This window comes from Bombina bombina, chromosome 1 (assembly GCF_027579735.1).
Source record: "Bombina bombina isolate aBomBom1 chromosome 1, aBomBom1.pri, whole genome shotgun sequence".
NCBI lineage: Eukaryota > Metazoa > Chordata > Amphibia > Anura > Bombinatoridae > Bombina > Bombina bombina.
Genome location: NC_069499.1, coordinates 1441700856 through 1441726052, shown reverse-complemented (window position 1 = coordinate 1441726052; position 25197 = coordinate 1441700856). Strand labels below are relative to the sequence as shown.

At 39.3% G+C, this 25197-nt stretch overlaps 1 protein-coding gene across 1 annotated transcript; it reads left to right on the top strand.

Moving 5' to 3' along the window:
* Positions 1 to 11562: 11562 nt before the first annotated feature.
* On the top strand, positions 11563 to 12504 carry LOC128665957 (olfactory receptor 12D1-like). The gene has a single exon (XM_053720249.1). It carries the CDS (start codon positions 11563 to 11565, stop codon positions 12502 to 12504), a length of 942 nt encoding a protein of 313 aa, XP_053576224.1.
* The last annotated feature ends 12693 nt before the right edge of the window (positions 12505 to 25197 follow it).

Below are 25197 nucleotides of genomic sequence, written 5' to 3'. Positions count from 1 at the left end.
TTCAGACCCGCTCTCTGTGCTCTTCTGAGCGGGTCTGTTTTTATCACAGAGCGCATCTGGCCAGCTGTCTAGTCACAGGCTGGCCCGACCGCGCCATTACACTCAGTGCAGCTCGTTCCCGCTGTCAGACAGAGCAGGAGCGAGCTGCACTGAGTATAATGGCACGGTCGGGCTGTGACTAGACAGCTGGCCAGATGCGCTCTGTGATAAAAACAGACCCGCTCAGAAGAGCACAGAGAGCGGGTCTGAAAAACAGTCTTTTTTATAAAAATTCACAGGCAATATTAGATTGCATAAAGCTAATGCTAATATAATGTTATATAATTCTGACCTATGTGCAGAATTATATAACAAAAATTATTTTTTAAGTTTACTGGCACTTTAAGTATTCATTTTTAATGAGTGGTCTTGTAAGGTTCTATTACATAACGTAAAGGGACCCAGAAATCATTCTTCTTTGCTGTTTTTTTTTTTTTTTGGTACCTAAAAGATGCCATTTTAATCTGGAGTTTTTGTTTTACCTCATGTTAATATACTTATAAAAAAACTATTGTAGGCTTATTTTGTGTAATCATATACCAACAAAGCATTACAATTTCTCTGAACATCTAGTGAACATTCTGCCCTAAGTCACAGTTGTATAGAGATGTGCACTGTCTGCTAGCTTAAAAAAAACAACAACAAAAAACGGCAGTGACAACCAATAAATAGTGTTATTTTATATGCAAGTTTTAAGAGATTACTATCCCTTTAAGAATGTTGTTTTCTATTTTACAGGGAATTTTAAAGGAAAATTCAACACCTCTTTTTTTGTTAACAAAATTTGAGCCCGCCCCACTTTCTCTAGAGAGAACATAAAGCAAATTCTGTAAACTATGTTTCCTTAAAAACTCTTCAAATCAGATACATTGTTTAGGCAACTTGCAGTATTTTGAAGAAAACCTAGGTTATAGAATTTGTTTTATGGCAATGGTTTTCAAACTTGTCCTCTGGATTACATTGGGTAAAAGCAGATACAATAACCATGTTTACTAATCAGCTGATTGTTTCACCTGTGCTCCAGTTCAGATATCCTCAAAATGGTTGAAAACCAGTGCTTTATGATACTCTCAAGGGATAATTTGAAAAGCAACATTTTTATATGAAAAGCAACAGGTATGTAATGGGCCCTTTAAAGTTAAATTCATTTCTAAAATGTAATTAAATGAACCACCTCTTTTAATGTAGTCTGCATGAAAAATATTTTTGATGTACACTCATACCCTGCAGTATTCCATATTTAAATAATGTGACATGGAAACTGTTATACACCCCTCTCTAGCGCAAACACAATTGCATATTCTCATTTGCGCTAACCCAACATGAAAATATGAATTTCTCATTCAAATGTTCTGCACATAACAGAATATGTTCTATTTATTAATAAATAAATATTTCTATATATATATAGCTGATGTTTTTTTTTTGGTATAATATATATTTATTTCTTTATATAGATGATTATATATAGGATATATATATATATATATATATATATATATATACACAGTATATATAGGAATATCTATTTATAAATGCAAAGAACATACTCCACTATATGTAGAACATTGGAATGTGAAACATTTAAAGTAAATACATGGTTAAAACCTTTATTAAATATGAAGAATGCATAAATATATTTTAGATGTTTTCATCTACTTATATGTATTTATGTGTTTATATGTGTATATATATATATATATATATATATATATATATATATATATATAAAGAACAATGTAGAAGAAGGGCACTCTCAGGGTTTGTATAGAGACAAATATTTTCTTTATTCCTAGAACATTAATACATGGTCGACGTTTCGGCCCTCAGTTGGGCCTTCATCAGGACAGGTATTATCTGAAAGACAAACATATAAACAGATACTAGAAACATGGAATAATAGAGACAACACACAACAAGACACACACTACCTATATCACCATCACCAATACAATTAAAAACAGACTATACAGTCTGTAAAGGGAATAATCCAACCTTCAACAAAGGTTACCCAAAAAAGCAAACAACATCCAGGATAAAGGGGCCAAGGCAGATATAGATAATATGGTACAGTGCAGCAAACACGAATAACAACATCTAAATAGACTGTGCTGTCTGAAATCTAACAACCTTCAACAAAGGATATCAAAGAACAACTATGAGATAAGAACGCCAGATGGTAATCCGTGGGCAACAAGGCAAAACAAAATGATGTTATTGTATACAGACGGCATCAATAATAACGTAAACCAAAATCCATAAAAAAAAAGAAAGAAAAAGAAATGTCACGCACAGACATGGCCCCCTCATATGCCAACTTATTTATGGCCTGGTTTTGAGGGTGTACATATCTTCAAGGACAGAAACCCTAATGTTCTGTTATACCGCAGGTATATTGATGATTTGTTGGTCATATGGGGGGGGGGGCTCAGAAACTGAACTTACAGCTTGGATACAACATCTGAACACGACAGAAGAATCCATCACCCTAAAAAGCGAATATGATTTCCAGAAAATCCAGTTTTTGGATCTATTACATAACACGTCAGAACCTGACCAGAGGGAAATCCAAGTGGAATCCATGAGGCATAGGTTTCTCGAACGGGGTTACAGTCGCAAGATGATATCTGACATCCTGACAGAAGTTGGCGGTCACGAACAATCTAACCTGTTGCAGAGAAAACCAGAGTCTGAGCCGGCAGAGACAAAGCCCTCCATTAACTTTATCACCAGTTACACACCAGCCACTAGACTGGTTGCGGGTGTCATTAGGGCTGACTGACATCTGATTAACAAGGATCGCACACTACCATTTGTTAATACCCCACCTCCTAGAGTGGTTCACAAAAGTGGCTCCAGTTTAAAAACACTGCTTATGCACACTGACCAATGGCGCAGAAATAACCTGGCTGGCTCCAACTAAGACCGGCTGCTACAAGTGTGGCAGCTGTGTCACGTGTAATTCACTCATCACTGGCCAAAGATTCCATCATCCTGGATCAACAAAAACATATACAATTAGGCATAGACTCACATGCACATCCCAGTACGTTGTGTATCTGTTATCATGTCCATGTGGTCTCTACTACATCGGAAAGACCAGCACCACATTTAGGGAAAGACTGGCCAACCATAAAAGTGCCTTACGGGCCGCATTCAAGGATGGCAAAGCAGATCAACCTGTGCCCAGGCATTTTCTGGAACATAAGCATCCCATCGCCACTCTTCATGCCATGTTGATCGACACAGTGGCACCTCTGAAGAGAGGTGGTGATCGCAACCAGGAGCTACTAAAATGCGAAGCCAGATGGATATATAGATTAAATACTTTGAGCCCAAATGGTCTTAATGCTCACCTGGACTTTTCTGTATTTTTTTGAGCTATAAATGCCTGCTTGTTTCTTTGTTTTTGTTTTTCCTCCTTTTCTCATTAGGTCACCAATTCCGTGATGTAAGAAGGAGGCACTCTCCCTGGTTGTATATGTATATAGATTTCATTTGTTGCTTGACTTCTCGTATTTGATTACTTGTTTTCAGTGTATGTTTTGCGCCTAGGATCTTCTATGGCCCCCTTTAACACCTTCTACAGTGACTGTCTCACATCATATATGTATTGTAACCTCTTGGGCTTTCACACCTAAGTTTAGTTGTGTGGCCCTTTGCTCTAGATCATTTTGTGTTTATTATTGACACTGCATATAATTGCTGTGTATCTGTGTGGCTATGTGCGCCCTTCTAAGTTATACAGCTCGCTGTGGGTTAAAGCCCTGCGTCTATACTTGACGTAATTGTGGTTTCTGACTGACCCATGTTAGCTGCGGCACCCTTGCAGCGCTATTTCTCTATGTCCTTCTTGGACATACACATATCCAGTGCTCTGATATGGGTAGGTGAATTATGTTTTTTAACGGTGGATCTATTTGTGCCTGTTTGGCGTGTGTTGGGGTGGATATGGTGTTATATTATAATTCACTTATAGGATTGCTTTCCGTACCATCTGCCTCTGTATGTGGCTTGTGTGTTTTCTTCTCTAGCAGTGCTCCGTTCCCCTGCAGTATGTATTATTAGGTGTTTCTTTCAGGGTAAACAATGGATTAGTTGCCATAGTTACGGGAGGTGTTGGCTGCTTTCACCCTATCAGGGACTGATTGCCTTTAGGGCTTCCCCTATTTAAGGCGGCTTCTGGTAGCCACCCTCATTTGCTTGTTTGGATCTATGACTACTGCCACTCGGCAGTTTAAAGGTACGGTAAACGCTGTTTTTAGTTCATTTCCTTTGATCTATAAGGCTCTGACTTGTGTTATTGCTGTACTCACATTAGTGTGACTGGTTTTTCATATTGCTATGGGCTTTTAGTATGTTTCATATACCTTTGAGCTAAATGCAGTTTGGTGTTGTTTATATAGTGATTCCCCTACAATTGCTGAACTCCCTTGCTTGTTTTTACTGTTTCACCTTGGGGCCCTAATATGCGTGATTAGTCTATACTGTTATCCACAATATTGCTTTGGCTATGTTCTGCCGTTAAGTGTTCTCACACACCATGTTTACATTTCTAATAAGCTCTATGCCTTGCTATTATCTGTTTTAGGTGTCTTGCTAATCACACTGCAGGCGTTCCACACGTTGTCCATTGTTTTGATTTATGCATCTCTTTGGGTTATATGTTTGATGGTAACTTTATTTATGTGTTTATGTCAATTTGTACTCTTCTTACTTTTTCTTAGTCCTCATCTGGGACTTATTTTATGACTATGGCTTAATCTATCTAGTATCGCTTCAAACTTTCTCACTTGAGCCTGCTGAGTGGGTAATAACGCACTGCTTTGGGATTGATAGAGATACATAGTAATTTTCTGTGCGTGACATTTCTTTTTCTTTCTTTTTTTTATGGATTTTGGTTTACGTTATTATTGATGCCGTCTGTATACAATAACATCATTTTGTTTTGCCTTGTTGCCCACGGATTGCCATCTGGCATTCTTATCTCATAGTTGTTCTTTGATATCCTTTGTTGAAGGTTGTTAGATTTCAGACAGCACAGTCTATTTAGATGTTGTTATTCGTGTTTGCTGCACTGTACCATATTATCTATATCTGCCTTGGCCCCTTTATCCTGCATGTTCTTTGTTTTTGGGTATCCTTTGTTGAAGGTTGGATTATTCCCTTTACAGACTGTATAGTCTGTTTTTAATTGTATTGGTGATGGTGATATAGGTAGTGTGTGTCTTGTTGCGTGTTGTCTCTATCATTCCATGTTTCTAGTATCTGTTTATATGTTTGTCTTTCAGATAATAACTGTCCTGATGAAGGCCCAACTGAGGGCCGAAACGTCGACCATGTATTAATGTTCTAGGAATAAAGAAAATATTTGTCTCTATACAAACCCTGAGAGTGCCCCTCTTCTACATTGTTCTTTAACTATCTCTTATAAGGATTGCACCCAGGTTGTGGCTGCTCCACCTGGTTGGAGTGCTATTTTGACTTTTGATTTATATATTTTTATATATATATATATATATATATATATATATATATATATATATATATATAGGAACCAAATGAAGATAGGGGGACAAAAACTTTCAACATGAAATTTAAATGCAACTGTGGCAATACATACGTAGTATATCTTTTAAGCTGTAGTTGCAAAATGATATATGTAGGTAGAACCAAAAGGAACATCCATACTATATTAAATGAACATGTAAACAATATAAAGACAGGTTTAAAAACACACAGTGTCCCTGAACATTTTAGACTATGCCATATTTCAGACCCAGTTTGAAAATCAAAGTCATAGATTGGATACCTCCTAATAAATATCCTAATAGATTATTAACCTTAAGACACAGAGAGCCCTTTTGGATTTACCAACTGGACTCAATGCATCCTTTAGGTCTTAATATGGAATTGGACCTACAAGCTTTCATGTAATCTTATGTAGGAAATCCTAACACTCATGGTTTGATACTTTAGGTACTAATAGGTATGTTTCCATCTGCATACATATATAAAAGCAAATGCTGATAATTATAATTAGATGCACACTTCTCTGCATGCAAAACTTGCATATTATTTTTAATATTGTCTCCATCTCGCAATTGTTATATATTTGAGACGAATATGCAGAGATGTCAGGTAGTCTAACTAATTTTTTAGCATTTATGAAAGGTGTACTTTTTCAATTTGATACTGTTTCTTTATGGTAACAATGTAACATGTGTCGGATGTATACGTACCTTTGATTGGTTATACCACTATTCACCTCCCATTGGCTCTTTAAAAAGCCGGTTAGAGCTACCAATGGATTCACTCTTGAAAAACTCTGAGCGCCCTCAGACGAAATGCGTAGAGACTTTTCACCAGTCGGCAATTCACTGCAAACATTCAGAAAGAATCTCCTGCACTCCTACCTACACTTGGTTCTAACAACGGCTGAGGTAGATCTGATACATAGGATTCATCCTTCTAGAATTGGAACAGTTGCCGATTTTACATTGCCTTGGGTTTTAACCTTTTTTATGCACACTTTGTTTTTAGATCTTGTAAGTAGCCATTTGTCATTTGCACACTTACACTGTATTACATTTTATTTCACTTGAGTCGGGCTGTGCCTGTTCTGTCCTCTTTTCCAGTGTATCCTTCCCTTGAAGGAAACAACCACACAACCATACGGAGGGGAGATCTGTGTGAGTCACACAATTAGCATCTACACTCCCATTTCCATCTCAAAGGAGGAACCGGCTTTTTGCTTTCAAGTAACATTATTTCCAGGATTTCAGCACCAAATACCGGTATCAGTTGTTTGTTTACCTTTTCACACATGCTTTTGGGACACTTCAGATGTGTTTTTGCAAAATTTAGCCAGGCTTGGATGTTTTTCTTGGTAAGAAAAGGCTTCCGTCTTGCCACTCTACCCCATAGCCCAGACATATGAAGAATACGGGAGATTGTTGTCACATGTACCACACAGACAGTACTTGCCAGATATTCCTGCAGCTCATCAATTTTGGAGGGACGTCTAGTTCTTGGTAATGCCACTGTTGCTCCATATTTTCTCCACTTGATGGTGACTGTCTTCACTGTGTTCCATGGTATATCTAATGCCTTGGAAATTCCTTTGTACCATTCTCCTGACTGATACCTTTTAACAATGAGATCCCTCTGATGCTTTGGGAGATCTCTGCAGACCATGGCTTTTGCTGTAGGATCCAACTAAGAAAATGTCAGGAAAGACCTACTAGAACAGCTGAACTTTATTTGGGGTTAATCAGAGGCACTTTAAATGATGGCAGGTGTGTACTGACTCCTATTTAACATGATTTTAAATGTGATTGCTTAATTTTGAACACAGCTACATCTTTAGTTATAAGAGGGTGTGCACACTAATATTTTTTTTTCAATTGAGTTGTACAGTTTATAGGTCACATTAAAGTGGAAAAGGTTCTGAAATGATTTATCTTTGTCTCATTTATTTACATCACAGAAACCTGACATTTTAACAGGGGTGTGTAGACATTTTATATCCACTGTATATACACATACATATTTAGACATGTACATGTATGTATCTCTATGTTAAAGCCCTTTGCCTATCTTTTTTTTTTAACGCCTGAGAACTCATATCTTTTAGTCTTTATAACTTCTGTGTGCAATATTATTATTATTAAATCATTTTTGTTGGTGTTATTATGATTGTAAGTGTAAAGCTATATTGGATTTAGTGCTATAAACAATACAGATAAAATATCAAACAAAGAACATTTGGGTACACATGATCATAACATGATCACATATGAAATAACTTTTCATAAGCAGTGTCTTAAAGGTTTAACTAAGAATTCATTAAATAATTCATTAAATAAAATTAAATTGGCACAAAGTATTCTCTAATAAAAATAGAGAGGATAAATAGATAAAATTTAAAACATTGTTAAATACATATGCATATCAACACATGGTTATAAAAGACAAATAAATAAATACTAACCAATATGGCTAAATAAAAATGTGTTGAGAGAGATTAGGAATACATGTAGGGAATTTAAATTATTCAAAGAAAATAGTACTGACTCGACATACCATATTTATAAGGAATGAAACAAAGCATGCAAAACAACAATCAAATTAGCCAAAATTGAAAATTAAAGATTAATTGCAAAGGATTCTAAGTCAAACCCTAAAAGATTCTTTAAGTACATAAATAGCAAAAAATCTAAGGACAATATAGGTACATTAAAACGTGTGGAGGGTAGCATGATTATCAGTGACAGAAAGAATGCTGCAGTACTAAACCAATTCTAGATTAAGCCAAACAAAGGAGGAAAGGGATTTATGAGTAGAAATAGATAACAAGCTAAAGATGGGTGCACATTGCAGGGCAGTGGCTTCTAAGACTAATAAGATACTAGCATGTATTAAAAGAGGCATTAATTCAAGGGAGGAAAGCATAATTCTGTCACTATATAAATCCATGGTAAGACCTCACCTTGAGTATAGAGTGTAGTTCTGGGGACCAATCTAAAAAAATATTAGTAAACATGTTGTTTACTACATTTGAGGCATTTAGAATTTTTAATGTAAAACAAATAAAATAATTTATTACAATCATCAATAAAAAACAAACGGCTAGATTACAAGATTTAATAACTACCTAGCTAAAAGAAATACAAAATTACCTGTAAAATAAATCCTATCCTAAGTTACAATTAAACCTAACACTACACTATCATTAAATTAAAATTAAATAAATTACCTACAAATAACTACAATTAAATACAATTAAATAAACTAACTAAAGTACAAAAAATAAAAAAAAATAAGTTACAATCATTTAAAAAATATTACAACAATGTTAAGCTATTTACACCTAATCTAAGCCCCCTAATAAAATAACAAAGCCCCCCAAAATAAAACAATGCCCTGCCCTATTCTACATTAAAATGTTAACAGCTCTATTACCTTACCAGCCCTTAAAAGGGCCTTTTGCGGTGCATGCCCCAAATAATTTAGCTCTTTGGCTGTAAAAATAAAATACAACCCCCAACATTAAAACTCACCACCCACATACCCCTACTCTAACCCAAACCCCCCTTAAATAAACCTAACACTACCCCCCTGAAGATCATCCTACCTTTAGCCATCTTCAGCCAGCTGACCACCAATGGAACAGAAGAAGACATCCGGAGCGGCAGAAGTCATCATCCAAGGGGCACTGAAGAAGTCTTCCATCCAATTGAAGTCAACATCCAGGTGGCGCTGAAGAAGTCTTCCATCCGATTGAAGTCATCATCCAGGTGGCATCTTCAATCTTCATCCATCCGGAGCGGAGCAGAGCCATCTTCAGACGAGCCGACGCGGAGCCATCTTCTTCCACCGACGACTGAATGAAGAATGACGGTTCCTTTCAGTGATGTCATCCAAGATGGCGTCCCTTGAATTCCGATTGGCTGATAGGATTCTATCAGCCAATCAGAAATAAGGTAGGAAAATCTGATTGGCTGATTGAATCAGACAATCAGATTGAAGTTCAATCCGATTGGCTGATCCAATCAGCCAATCAGATTGATCTCGCATTCTATTGGCTGATCGGAACGGGGGGGACAAATAGAGATTGGAAAAGGGGGGGACAGATTAGGGGTGTTTAGCCTCGGGGTACATGTTAGGGTGTTAGGTGCAGACAGCTCCCATAGGAATCAATGGGATGTTGGGCAGCAGCGAACATGAACTTTCGCTATGGTCAGACTCCCATTGATTCCTATGGGATCCGCCGCCTCCAGGGTTGCGGATTGAAAAACAGGTATGCTGGGCCGGAAAAGTGCCGAGCGTACCTGCTAGTTTTTTGATAACTATCAAAAGTTGTCAGACTGTGTCGGACTGAGTCCGGCGGATCGAAGCTTACGTCACAAAATTCTACTTTTACCGGTGTGTAGGGCTTGATAACTTAGGCGAATCAGCCTCGCCACAAATACGCTGCGGAATTCCAGCGTATTTGAGGTTGACCGCTTGATAACTAGGGGCCATTGAATACAATGATAGTTCCATGCAGACATTTTAAGATGTTTAATATAAAAAATGATGTTGTTTATTAACATATAACAAAGCATTTACAAACTTTAAATAAAAAAATAAATAAAAAAAAGAAAAGAAAGCCAAGAAAGGCTACTGAAAAAAAAGCAATATGACCAAGGTATAGCATTTGTAAATTTAATAATCCCAAGTTTGGAAAGTTTTTCCTGATTGATTGGAATATTGGTGTGGCCAATAGTGTGACTAGACTTTACTGGGCCCTAAGGCAAAAGCAGTGGTGGGTTCCTTAATTCAATAGTGCCCTTTCTAGCAGTTTGCAAACAAAAGAGACTTTATTAACCATCAGTTAATCCAAGTCAGAGAATCTGTACTTGAGCACTGCAGCCTTGCTTGTGACTGTCATCTTGGATACAATGCAACATATCTGTAAAGACAAATATATACACCCTCTAAATGCTCATGAGTGAGCCGTGTTTTGTGGGGAGGGGGGTTACTCAGAGTCCAGACATGATGCATTTAAAGCCCAAGGTTCACTGTAGCGACGCTGCTACTGATTGGGCTAGGTGGGCCAGCTAAATGTGTGTGCCCAGTCTTAATTGAGACCTATGAGAACCCTGCAGTTATGCTCTAGTGTGCAACATTCTTTTCACACAAGTAACAGTGATAGTGCATCACAATTGCATTTCAAATGCATTTCAGAAGTTTGAGAAAAGTAGATAATTACAGGAATTGATTGCACAAGGGCAACCATAGGTAGCAAAATGGGGTATTAAATTACTTCACCATCTGATATAATGAAGGCTTCCATAATTTCAAATTGTTTGTATGTTGGTAAGTTGTCAATAAAAAACATCAATAAAAAAATACATTTAAAAAACACAAAGGAAAAATGAAGACAATCTACAGAATTTGATTTGTATTTACAGTGAAAATGATGCAAAATATATAAAATATATGTTAAAAAAGAAGAAACATTAGCTATTTGTAAGTACAGATACAAAACTTTTTTCATTAATATTTTTTTAGAACAAAATGTATTAAAAATAACTATTTTTCCTTACCAGTGTCACAATTTTCTCTGCCTGCCTCTTTGGTTTGGTTTTCATGTTATAAAATGCAAATGCCAGATTATATTTATTTTAAACAGCAAGTTTTACCTTTCTGATTACCCCTCTCTATTATTTATCTGATGGTACAATGTATACCCAACGCAAAAATCTTACTTCTACTGCAATTAACACTCAAGCAGAAGCATTACATTGCCCTCCACTCTGGCCCATAGTGTTTTCTGATAGCTTTGAATACAGCTTGTGAGATCGCAACTGGTTTTCATGCAAAGCCGTTTGAAAATTACATCACAACAGGAGTTTTTTATGGAGTGAAACAATTATCACAACATGTAAAAAAATGCAATAAAGAAATATTTAATCAATGTTTTGACCTTTGTGCTCAAATTTTAGAAGTTACATGTTTTCTTATTTTTAGATGCAAATGGAGAAATCAAATCAGACATCAGTAACTGAGTTTATTCTGCTGGGAATAACCAACCTTCCTCAATTAAAGATTTGGCTTTTTCTTGCTTTCTTATTTTTCTATTTGTTTAACTTGATAGGAAATCTCAGCATTGTTGTTGTGGTGATTTATGATTGCAGCTTGCACACCCCTATGTACTTCTTGTTGGGGAATCTTTCATTTCTTGACTTTTTCTACTCTACAACAACTGTCCCAAAAATGCTGGCTGGCTTGGTGATGGAAGACAAGAAAATATCTTTCCAGAGCTGCATAACCCAACTCCATTTTTTTCACCTTTTGGGAAGCACGGAGGCTCTTCTTCTCATGACTATGTCGTATGATAGATATGTTGCTATTTGTAACCCATTAAGGTATCACATTCTTATGGCAAAAACGGTTTGTTTCCAGTTGGCATCAAGCAATTGGGTCACAGGTTTTATCTACTCATTGTCACATACAATTCTAACATCAAGGTTGCCTTTCTGTAAGTTCAATGAGATCACACATTTTGTTTGTGATATTAAACCTCTTCTAAAACTGGCCTGTACTGATACCCATCTCAATGAGAGTCTGGTGTCCATTATAAGTGGCTTTGTAGGTCTCAGCTCTTTTCTGCTAATTGTCATCTCATACATTTTCATAGGTACCCACCTCCTCAAAATTCCTTCTTCTCAAGGGAGACGCAAGGCTTTCTCCACCTGCACGTCACACTTGACTTTAGTCCTATTGTATCATGGAACAGCTATATTTACATACCTTAGACCAGCCACCAAAGATTCTCTAGAGCAGGATAGGCTAACAGCTATACTATTTACAGTTATTACACCAGCTTTAAACCCTCTTATTTATGCACTGAGAAACAAAGATGTGAAGAAGGGTCTTAATAAATTATTCTTAGGCATACTATTTTCAAATAAATAGTAATATCAATTAAAGGGACATGAAACCCCCAACCATTTATTTCATGATTTAGATATAGAATTCAATTTTAAACAACTTTCTAATTTGCTTTTTTTTCTCTCGGTTTTCTTTGTTTAAAATAATACTTAAGTAGGCTCATGAACAGTAATGTACTACTGGGAGCTAACTACTGATTGGTGGCTGCAGATAAATTCCTTTTGTCATTGGTTCACCCAATGTATTTAGCAAGTTTCCTGCAGTGCAATGCTGCTCCTTCAATAAAGAATACCAAAGGCATGAAGCACATTTGATAATTGAAGTAAATTGGAAAGTTGTTTAAAAGTGTAAGCTCTATATGAAGCATGAAAGAAACATTTTGGGTTTCATTTTACAGAAGTGCCATAGATAAAATATACTAGTTAGACATTGCAGAAGGGTTCTCGTGTAATGTACTGTATATGCTATAATTTACTTTTAATTTTTCTGTGTGTCTTTTTAAATTGAAATGTAACAAAGCTCTTAAAAATTTTAGACTCAGCGATACCAGATGGAATTACTTGCACTGAACACAAACAATAGCAATGCCCCACAAAGTACATATTTCCAAAGATACAGGTTCATTTTATTGTGAAGAAAAAAATATTAAAATATTTCAGAGGGAAAGTCTAGAAAATTAAGGTGCACATTTCTGTGCTCATCACTTTCTCTCTGTTTTCACCAGTGCAATGCAGCCAAAAAACATAAAGATGGTACAATTATAATTTGTTTAACCTAAATGTGTTCTATTTCAGATCTTTTCAAAATCTGAACTTTGTTAAAAAAATGTATCTGTGAGATAAACATATTCCTGCCATTTGCTCACCTGCCATTTTTATTCTATTTATAACTAGTGATGTTGCGAACTGAAAATTTTAGGTTCGTGACATCACTAGTTATAAATAGAATAAAAATGGCAAGTGAGCAAATGGCAGGAATATGTTTATCTCACAGATAAAATTTTAATGGCTAACTCTGTTGTTTCAAGTTCTACTATTCTTAGCTCTTTCATCTCATCCCTGTTACTTCCAGGACTCTCAGTGGTGGTGGTCTACATGGCCATCATAATTACCCTCACCAAAATATAACAACAATACGTGCATGCAGGGAACCATGGTAAGCTTACTTCCTTTTGCAAAATCGAGTATAACAGTTGCAGGCAGAGGTTCTGACCCTGCATTATGGCTGCACCTCTCCCTAAAAGAGGCATGCGTTACAGAGTCTGTGGGCATGTATGCAAAGAGCTGGCCTGCCTAAAAAGAGGAGCAAGGCTGTACAGGTTGTTCTCCTTCAGCCGTTTTATACGCTGTCCCATGGCCACGACCCTCAACAACCACAACAGAATGAAACACCACATATGCCATCCTTTTGAACAACAAAGTACAGGTATGGCATTGATTTTAGTTACACGGCGATATTTATTATGAACCATGAAATTGAAAACAAAAACATGATTGGACACCACCTTCGGCCTTTTTAGAATAGTGTTCCGGACCCCCAACAAAAACAACAGCAGGAAAGAGGACATATGGCATCCTTTTGAACAATAGATGACAGGTAAGGCATAGATTTTAGAAAGCCATAAATAATTTTTTTGCAACTGTGAAATAGAAAAAAAACATTGATTGGACACCCAGCACACTTCTTTATCCTTAGGCCTTTTTATAAGAGGCTCCCGGAGCCTCAACTGAAACAACAGCATGAAAGAGGACATATGGCATCCTTGTGAACAATTGATTACAGTTAAGGCATTGATTTTAGAATCCCAGAGATCATTTATATGACCCGGGAAATAGAAAAAAACATTGATTGGACACCCAGTACACTTCTTTATCCTTAGGCCTTTTTATAAGAGGCTCCCGGAGCCTCAACAGAAAAAACATTATGAAAGAGGACATATGTCATCCTTTTGAATAATAGATTACAGGAAAGGCATTGATTTTAGAAACCCAGAGATCATTAGTTGCAACCGGGAAATAGAAAAAAACATTGATTAGACACCCAGTACACTTATTTATTCTTAGGCCTTTTTAATAAGAGGGTCCCGGAGCCTCAACCAAAACAACAGCATGAAAGAGGACATATGTCATCCTTTTGAATAATAGATTACAGGAAAGGCATTGATTTTAGAAACCCAGAGATCATTTATATGACCCGGGAAATAGAAAAAAACATTGATTAGACACCCAGTACATTTATTTATCCTCAGGCCTTTTTAATAAGAGGGTCCCGGAGCCTCAACCGAAACAACAGCATGAAAGAGGACATATGTCATCCTTTTGAATAATAGATTACAGTAAAGGTATTGATTTTAGAAACCCACAGATCATTATTTGCAACCCGGAAATAGAAAAAAAATTGTTTAGACACCCAGTACACTTATTTATCCTTAGGCCTTTTTAATAAGAGGGTCCCGGAGCCTCAGCCGAAACAACAGCATGAAAGAGGACATATGTCATCCTTTTGAATAATAGATTACAGGAAAGGCATTGATTTTAGAAACCCACAGATCATTATTTGCAACCGGGAAATAGAAAAAAACATTGATTAGACACCCAGTACACTTATTTATTCTCAGGCCTTTTTAATAAGAGGGTCCCGGAGCCTCAACCGAAACAACAGCATGAAAGAAAACATATGTCATCCTTTTGAATAATAGATTACAGGAAAGGCATTTATTTTAGAATCCCAGAGATCATTTATATGACCCGGGAAATAGAAAAAAACATTGATTAGACACCCAGTACACTTATTTATTCTTAGGCCTTTTTAATAAGAGGGTCCCGGAGCCTCAACTGAAACAACAGCATGAAAGAGGACATATGTCATCCTTTTGAATAATAGATTACAGGAAAGGCATTGATTTTAGAATCCCAGAGATCATTTATATGACCCGGGAAATAGAAAAAAACATTGATTAGACACCCAGTACACTTATTTATCCTCAGGCCTTTTTAATAAGAGGGTCCCGGAGCCTCAACCGAAACAACAGCATGAAAGAGGACATATGTCATCCTTTTGAATAATAGATTACAGGAAAGGCATTGATTTTAGAAACCCACAGATCATTATTTGCAACCGGGAAATAGAAAAAAACATTGATTAGACACCCAGTACACTTATTTATTCTCAGGCCTTTTTAATAAGAGGGTCCCGGAGCCTCAACCGAAACAACAGCATGAAAGAGGACATATGTCATCCTTTTGAATAATAGATTACAGGAAAGACATTGATTTTAGAAACACAGAGATAATTAGTTGCAACCGGGAAATCTAAAAAAACATTGAATAGACACCCAGTACACTTCTTTATCCATAGGCCTTTTTAGCAGAGGCTCCAGGACCCTCAACAAAAACAAGAGCACGGAGGTGGGCATAGGAGTACAATGGAGTGTGACAATAATAATGTGAAGGGGAAGATTGTGCATTTTAATTTTGTTATCGTGGGAAGTACTTGCAATGACCTTGTTCTAGTGAATCCATATTGCAAATGTGTTTTTTAAGGCACTGTTTGTCTATTTTTTGAATATCAGCATTTGGTAATTGAAGCTCAACTTAAGGCTGGTGAGAACCGACCTTTCTTCTGGCTGTTTGCAAATGTTGTGGCTCTGGACAAACATGTGAATAAGGGGTCATCAGCCATATTCTGCACGCAACCCCTTTGATGATTGACGATAAACATGTGTCACCTGCAATCAGAGCCCGTTACTTCTGTCTAAATCATCTTCCTGGTATGGACAGGCCACTGTTTCCCACAGCAAGTTCGAAGCTTGAACTACAAGATTGTCTTGAGTATGGTAGGAAACCAAAGTTTATTTAATTCTGTACTATCACAACAAAAGCTGAACTTCTTGAACCAAGGAAAATGCAAGCAATTTCATGTGCTTATGGATGACAAGGATGTCCTGTCCTGTGGTGCACAGAGATGGAGAGGATTTTGGGCCTCCCTGTACACTACCCAGATGTCTCCAACATCACCAGAAACACAAGACAGCAACTCTTGGGAAGTTCCTGGAGTGTTCCGGTAGCCATCTCTTTGCGCCCCGAAAGGAATACTTTATCAGTGTTTTTGTATACATCCGACAACAGCTTCGGAGACTGTGGTGACGCACATGTTATTTACTGTTGTTCCAGCTGTGGCAATATCAATTGGCATTAAAAAGGTAAGATTTGGGGGGCGGAGCCTATAGCTGTTGCGGTAGGACGTGTGTTTGAGGAGCTCCAGGTACTTTAGAGTTAGTTTTCAACCTTAATTTAATTTTCGTTTTGGGATTCATAGTCACACTTTCTGGGGCTATCCAAGAGGAGCCTGGAGATACCTTACTCATATCGGCTTACCTATGTTCCTCAGCTGATTGCGTTACAGCTATCCGCGACACTGAGAGGCCTCTCTAGCCTGATAGTGCTGTCAAAGCTGCCGCCAATATACCCCCCCAGGACCCTGGGTTATCAAACCAGTTCTATAGTAACTGGACAACTCGTTAATAACAACTATTGACAAAGAGAAGGAAAAGCACTAGTCACCCCTTATATAAACGGGTACGGAGACCTGTTTTTTGCGTTTCCAATATGGCGTCGGACACCAAACTAATCCTGAATGATAAAAAAGGTAAGATTTGGACTAGTGACGCACATTTTATACACGTTGTGGCAATTGCAATTTGCATTAAAAAGAATCTGCTAACAACCACTACCTACTACCACACCTGACTCCTGAAGTCATGCTTCAGTTATTAACTCAAGTTAAATTAATTTTTTTTTTTTATTATTATGCTCAGCAGATTCAAAACATACCATTCTTCTAGTCATATCACACGACATGTCAAAATGTTGCATGGAAAATGGCAGTGTGCAAAGTCATAATCTTAGTGAACCTATAAGTGCATTACATTTTCTAAAATAAACAAAAATACAGAGAAAAAAAAAAAGGAAAGAGGACATATGGCATCCTTTTGAACAATAGATTACATTTAAGACATTGATTTGAGAAACCCAGAGATAATTTGTTGCAACCGGGAAATCTAAAAAAAACCTTGATTAGACACCCAGTACACTTATTTATCCTTAGGCCTTATTAGCAGAGGCTCCAGGACCCTCAACAAAACCAGCAGTAGGAAAGAGGACATATGGCATCCTTTTGAAAAATAGATTTCTGGAAAGGCATTGATTTTAGAAACTCGGGGATAATTTGTTTCAACTGGGAAATCTAAAAAACATTGATTAGACACCCAGTACACATATTTATCCTTAGGCCTTTTTAGTAGAGGCTCCAGGACCCTCCACAAAACCAGCAGCATGAAAGAGGACATATGGCATCCTTTTGAAAATTAGATTACAGGAAAGGCATTGGTTTTAGAAACACAGAGATCATTAGTTGCAACCGTGAAATCTAAAAAAACATAGATTATACACCCAGTACACTTCTTTATCTTTAGGCCTTTTTATAAGAGGCTCCCGGAGCCTCAACAGAAACAACAGCATGAAAGAGGACATATGGCATCCTTGTGACTAATAGATTACATGAAAGGCATTGATTTTAGAAACCCGGGGATAATTTGTTGCAACCGTGAAATCTAAAAAAAGATTGATTAGACACCCAGTACACTTATTTATCCTTAGACCTTTTTAGCAGAGGCTCCAGGACCCTCCACAAAACCACCAGCATGAAAGAGGACATATGGCATCCTTTTGAAAATTAGATTACAGGAAAGGCATTGATTTTTAGAAACACAGAGATCATTAGTTGCAACCGTGAAATTTAAAAAAAACATAGATTATACAACCAGTACATTTCTTTATCCTTAGGCCTTTTTATGAGATGCTCCCAGTCGGAGCCTCAACAGAAACAACAGCATGAAAGAGGACATATGGTATCCTTGTGAATAATCGATTACAGGAAAGGCATTGATTTTAGAAACCCGGGGATAATTTGTTGCAACCGTGAAATCTAAAAAAACATTGATTAGACACCCAGTACACTTATTTATCCTTAGGCCTTTTTTTAGCAGAGGCTCCAGGACCCTCAACAAAACCAGCAGCAGGAAAGAGGACATATGGCATCCTTTTGAAAATTATATTACAGGAAAGGCATTGATTTTAGAAACCCACAGATCATTATTTGCAACCGGGAATTTGAATCAAACAAATTATTCGATTGACACCCAGTACACTTCTTTCTCCTTCGGCCTTTTTATAAGAGGGTCCTGGACCCTCAAAAAAAAAAACACCAGCAGGAAAGAGGACTATGGCATCCTTTTGAACAATAGAGTACAGGTACAGCATTGATTTTACAAACCCAGAGATAATTTTGGTCAAATGTGAAATAGAAAAAAAAATTGAGTGGACACCCAGTACACCTCTTTCTCCTTAGGCCTTTTTATAAGAGGGTCCAGGACCCTCAAACAAAATACCAGCAGGAAAGAGAACATATGGCATCCTTTTGAACAATAGAGTACTGGTACGGCATTGATTTTAGAAACCCACAGATAATTGTTTGGAAAAGTGAAATAGCCCCAAAAACCATGCTTGGACTCCCACTCCAGGTCATTCTCCTTCAGCTTTTTTATAAGAGGGTCCAGCACCCTCAACAGAAACAACTAAAGGAAACACCACCACCTATGCCATCCTTTTGCACAAGCGAGTACAGGTATGGCATCCATTTTAGAAACCCAGAGATAATTGAGAGGAACCAGGAACATTTTTCTAAAAATTTGCTGGGGCACCCATTACAGGTCGTTCTCCTTCAGCCTTTTTATACCATGGGCCACGACCCGCAACAGGCACAACAGCATGAAACACCACATATGCCACCCTTTTGCACAATAGAGTACAGGTATGGCATAGATGGAACACGGAGATAATTTAGAGCAACCAAGAGACGGATAAAGATGCTTGGTCGGTCCTCCTCCTTCAAATTTGTGGCATTTTGCGTTCAATTTAATGGTCCACCAGATATGAGTGGTTTTCTAAGTTGTACAATTCGTAACAGTTTAGTCACTAGTGTTATGTGCCTTATTTTTTTTTTTGAGTTTTGTACCCACAGAGCTGCAACAGAGGCCAGAAAAATTAGGAATGTACAAATGACTGAAAAAATTGGGTATTGTTGTAGCAACTGCTGTAGCAGCGGCCAGAAAAATTGATGTTTGTAAAACATTTATAAAGTGCCCTAAAAGCTTGTGGCTTGAACACTAGTTGTTGGCGGATAAGTCAAGCAAGTCCTCCGGCTTTATAACAAACAAAAAAAGGCCAGCCTGTGTACCAGTTGTAGCCCAAGCCAGCTCATCTCATCATCAGGCCTTTTTTATTCAAATGTATCGCCCAATGTCAGTCCCTTCAGGATCCAGCCCTCATTCATTTTTATAAAAGTGAGATAGTCAAGGCTTTTTTGACCTAGGCGACTTCTCTTCTCAGTGACAAAACCTCCTGCTGCACTGAAAGTCCTTTCGGACAGGACACTTGAAGCGGGGCAGGCCAGAAGTTCCATTGCAAATTGGGATAGCTCAGGCCACAAGTCAAGCCTGCACACCCAGTAGTCAAGGGGTCCATCGCTCCTGAGAGTGTTGAGATCCGCAGTTAAAGCTAGGTAGTCTGCTACCTGTCGGTTGAGTCTTTCTCTAAGGCTGGATCCCGAAAGGCTCTGATGGTGCATGGGAGTTAAAAAGGTACGCATGTCCTCCATCAACAAGACGTCAGGAAAGCGTCCGGTCCTTGCCGCCGTGGTCATGGGAGGAGGAGGATTAATTTGATCTCTTCCCATGTTACATTCCCGTGGTGCTGTGACATCACCCTTATACGCTGTGTAAAGCATAGTTTTTATTTTATTATGAAAATGCTCCATCCTTTCCGACTTGCGAGAATTTGGTAACATTTCAGGCACTTTATGCTTATACCGGGCGTCAAGGAGCGTGGACACCCAGTACAGGTCGTTCTCCTTGAGCTTTTTTATACGAGGGTCCCTCAACAGGCACGACAGCATGAAAGAACCCATTTGAACAAGGTTGGATGCTGAGCTAATCATGTCCCGTTCCATCTCCTCACTGATCTCACTGATGGTATCTTCTTCCCCCCAGCCACGTACAACACCACGGGTACCAGAGAGGTGACAACAACGAGCACCCTGGGATGCCTGTTGTGCTCGGTCTTCCTCCTCCTCCTCAAAGCCACATTCCTCCTCTGACTCCTCTTCCTCATAATCCTCTTCCTGCGTTGCCGCAGGTCCAGCAAGCGATGCTGATTCGGCGGTTTGTGGGGGTGATGGACACCACAACTCTACCGCTTCCTCTTCATGCTCATCTGCTGCCTGATCCAGCACTCTTCGCAGGGCACGCTCCAGGAAGAAAACAAATGGTATGATGTCGCTGATGGTGCCTTCGGTGCGACTGACCAGGTTTGTCACCTCCTCAAAAGGATGCATGAGCTTACAGGCATTGCGCATGAGCGTCCAGTAATTTGGAAAAAATATCCCCAGCTCCCCAGAGGCTGGCCTAGCACCCCGGTCATACAAATACTCATTAACAGCTTTTTCTTGTTGGAGCAGGTGGTCAAATATTAGGAGTGTTGAATTCCACCGTGTCGGGCTGTCGCAAATCAAGAGCCTCACTGGCAGGTTGTTTCGACGCTGGATATCGGACAAGTGCGCCATGGCCGTGTAGGAATGCCTGAAATGGCCACACACTTTCCTGGCCTGCTTCAGGACGTCCTGTAAGCCTGGGTACTTATGGACAAATTGTTGTACAATTAGATTACACACATGTGCCATGCACGGCACATGTGTCAACTTGCCCAATTTCAATGCCGCCACCAAATTACTTCCATTGTCAGAAACAACCTTGCCAATCTCCAGTTGGTGCGGAGTCAGCCACTGATCCACCTGTGCGTTCAGGGCGGTCAGGAGTGCTGGTGCGGTGTGACTCTCCGCTTTCAGGCAAGTCAACCCCAAGACAGCGTGACACTGCCGTACCCGGGATGTAGCATAGTACCTGGGCAGCTGGGGGGGGTGCCATAGATGTGGAGCAAGACGCAGAAGTTGAAGAGGACTCAGCTGAGGAAGAGGTTATGGAAGAGGATGGAGTAGGAGGAGTAGAGGAGGTAGCAGCAGGCCTGCCTGCAAGTCGTGGTGGTGTCACCAACTCTTCTGCAGAGCCATGCATTCCATGCTTGTCAGAAGTCAGCAGGTTTACCCAATGCGCAGTGTAGGTGATATACCTGCCCTGACCATGCTTTGCAGACCAGCTATCCATGGTCATATGGATCCTTGCCCCAAAGCTGTGTGCCAGACATGCCATAACTTCCTTTCTCACAACAGTGTACAGGTTTGGGATTGCCTTTTGTGAAAATAAATTTCTGCCAGGTACCTTCCACTGCAGTGTCCCAATAGATACAAATTTTTTGAAAGCATCAGACTCCACCAGCTTGTATGGTAAAAGCTGGCGGGCTAAGAGTTCAGACAAGCCAGCTGTCAGACGCCGGGCAAGGGGGTGACTTTGAGAAATTGGCTTCTTACGCTCAAACATGTCCTTGACAGACACCTGACTGTGGGCAGATGAACAGGAACTGCTACGTAAGAGAGACTGAGTGGAGGATGGTTGAGAGGGGGCAAGGAGGAAAGCACTGGTTGATGTGGCTGAAGATGCTGGAGCAGGAGGAGGAGGGCGGCTTTCACTTTGTGTGCTGCTTCTACTCATTTGTTCTTCCCATCGGCCTTTGTGATGGGAGACCATGTGCTTTCGCAAAGCAGTTGTACCTAGGTGGCTGTTGGACTTCCCACGACTCAGTTTCTTTTGGCACAGGTTGCAAATGGCATCGCTGTTGTCAGAGGCAGACACCCAAAACAAATGCCACACTGCTGAGCTCTGCAATGACGGCATTCTGGTGCTGGCAACAGCATGTGTTGATGGGCATCGGCGTGCTGTCTGGCTGACCCCTGGTGACGATGCATGCTGTCTGACTGTGCCACTAGCTCCTTGAGACGACCTCCCCATGCTTCCAAATCGTCTCCTCCTCCTCTCTGTCTCCCCATCTGAACTTTCCCCCTCTTCTTCTTCTCTTCTAGCAGGCACCCACGTGACATCCACCGACACATCATCATCAACCGCTTCACTTGTATCTGAAACATCAAGAAAGGAAGCAGCAGCGGGTACAACATCATCATCATCATCATCATCATCACACCGTACCTCCATGTCGGTAATGCTGCCTGACTGAGACTGATCACTATTATCTACAACCTCTGTCAATGATGGTTGCGCATCACTCATTTCTTCAAAATGATGTGTCAATAACTCCTGTGACAGATCAAGTGAAGCGGCTGTGGTGCTAGTGTTGGTGGTGGTGACAGGCGGGGGAGTGTCACTGGTCACTTGAGACCTGCCCAAAGCACAGCTGGACATAGATGGTGCGTCAAGGTTAGGAGGACTAGCAGCGGAAGCTGAAGAAGATTGGGTGTTAGCCATTCAACTAGGTCCTCCTCAGAAGTTTTTGCGTCCCCCCTGGCACCCGGCGTCTGAACAATGTGCATATTTGTAGGGTCTAAAGGAATCACAGCACCACGACCACGACCACGGAACCTGCGGGGTGGCCTGACTCTGCCTGTCATTTTTTTTTAAATGGACACTAACAATACTATTACACCAATTGAGTGGTGGCACTGTGAAAGTGGGCACAGTATACGCTGTGAGACTGACAACAACAAAAAAGACAGATGTTTTAAAAATCACAAATTGTTAATTTTTTAAAATATTACTGTGACAACAAATATGATTGTTTGGCACTAGTTGGCAAATGGGCCTGTCTGGCACACACGCTGGGAGAAAGGAAACTGCAATTCAATGGCACTAGGAGACTGAAGAATCACAGTCAAAACAGTTATGATTAACAGAAATTCCAATCCTGTTACAATAAATATGATTGGTGGCACTAATTGGCTAGCTGGGACTGGCACACAGGCAGGCAGGCAGGAGTAAAATGCAATTCAAGGAGGGCACTAGTAGACTGCAGATTGACAGTCAAAACAGTGATGATTGACAAATTTTGCAATACTGTTAAAATAAATATGAATGCTGGCACTAATTGAATAGTTGGGCCTGGCACACAGGCTGGCAGGCAGTAGAAAAGTGCAATTCAATGGCACAAGCAAACTGAGGATTAAGATCAACAATCAATTTTTTTTTAATTTTAATTAGTAACTATACTGTGACAACAATTATGATTAGTGTAAATAGTTGGCAAGATGGCCTGGCACAAAAGGCTGGCAGGCAGGAGGTAGATGCAATTCAAGGACACTAGGAGGCTGATTACTGACAGTCAAAACAGTGATGATTGACAATTTTTGCAATACTGTTAAAAGAAATATGATTGCTGGCAATAATTGGCTAGGTGGGCTTAGCACACAGCAGGCTGCAAGGCAGGAGGAAAGTGCAATTCAATGGCACCAGCAAACTGAGGATTCACAACAACTATTACCAAAAATTTTAATTTTTAATTATTAAGAATACTGTGACAACAAATATGATTGGTGTAAATATTTTTCAAGTAGGCCTGGCACACAGGCTTGGAAGGCAGTAGAAAAGTGCAATTCTAGGGCACGAGCAAACTGAGGATTAAGATCAACAATCAAGATTTTTTTAATTTTAATTAGTAACTGTACTGTGACAAAAAATTATGATTGGTGTAAATAGTTGGCAAGACGGCCTGGCACAAAAGGCTGGCAGGCAGGAGGTAAATGCAATTCAAGGACACTAGGAGACTGATTACTGACAGTCAAAACAGTGATGATTGACAATTTTTGCAATACTGTTAAATGAAATATGATTGCTGGCAATAATTGGCTAGGTGGGCCGGGCACACAGCAGGCTGCAAGGCAGGAGGAAAGTGCAATTCACTGGCACCAGCAAACTGAGGATTCACAACAACTATTAACAAAAATTTTAATTTTTAATTACTAAGAATACTGTGACAACAAATATGATTGGTGTAAATATTTTGCAGTGCGTGGAGACGTCAGGTCACGGGGCCCGTTCAGCCAATCCACCACCACAGAGAATCAGCGTCGGACGTCAGAGCTGTTCCGGGAGTAGCCAATGCCAGGCCTCAAAAGAAAATGTCACTGACCGGTCAGAGGAGATTGAATCAGGTAAGATACTGAACAGGAACTGCAGGCAAGGAGTATGACAACACAGCAGTGTTACAGGTGAAACTCTGGAAGTGCTGCTGAGTGAAAATGAAGAAATGCTGAAAATCTCTGCAGGAGGCTGGAAAGCAGGGGTATGGAAATCCAAATATTCTTGTAGAAGGAAACTTTGAGAAATAAGCTTCTAACAAAAATGAAGCAGGAAGATGTTCAAACTTCAATACCAAGCAGTGATGATTGACAATTTTTGCAATACTGTTAAAAGAAATATGATTGCTGGCAATAATTGGCTAGGTGGGCCGGGCACACAGCAGGCTGCAAGGCAGGAGGAAAGTGCAATTCACTGGCACCAGCAAACTGAGGATTCACAACAACTATTAACAAAAATTTTAATTTTTAATTAATAAGAATACTGTGACAACAAATATGATTGGTGTAAATATTTTTCAAGTAGGCCTGGCACACAGGCTTGGAAGGCAGTAGAAAAGTGCAATTCTAGGGCACGAGCAAACTGAGGATTAAGATCATCAACAATCAAGAATTTTTTAATTT

What these genes read in the sequence shown, in the direction of transcription:
- LOC128665957 (XM_053720249.1), top strand. Translation starts at nt 11,563, where the DNA reads ATGGAGAAATCAAATCAGACATCAGTAACTGAGTTTATTCTGCTGGGA.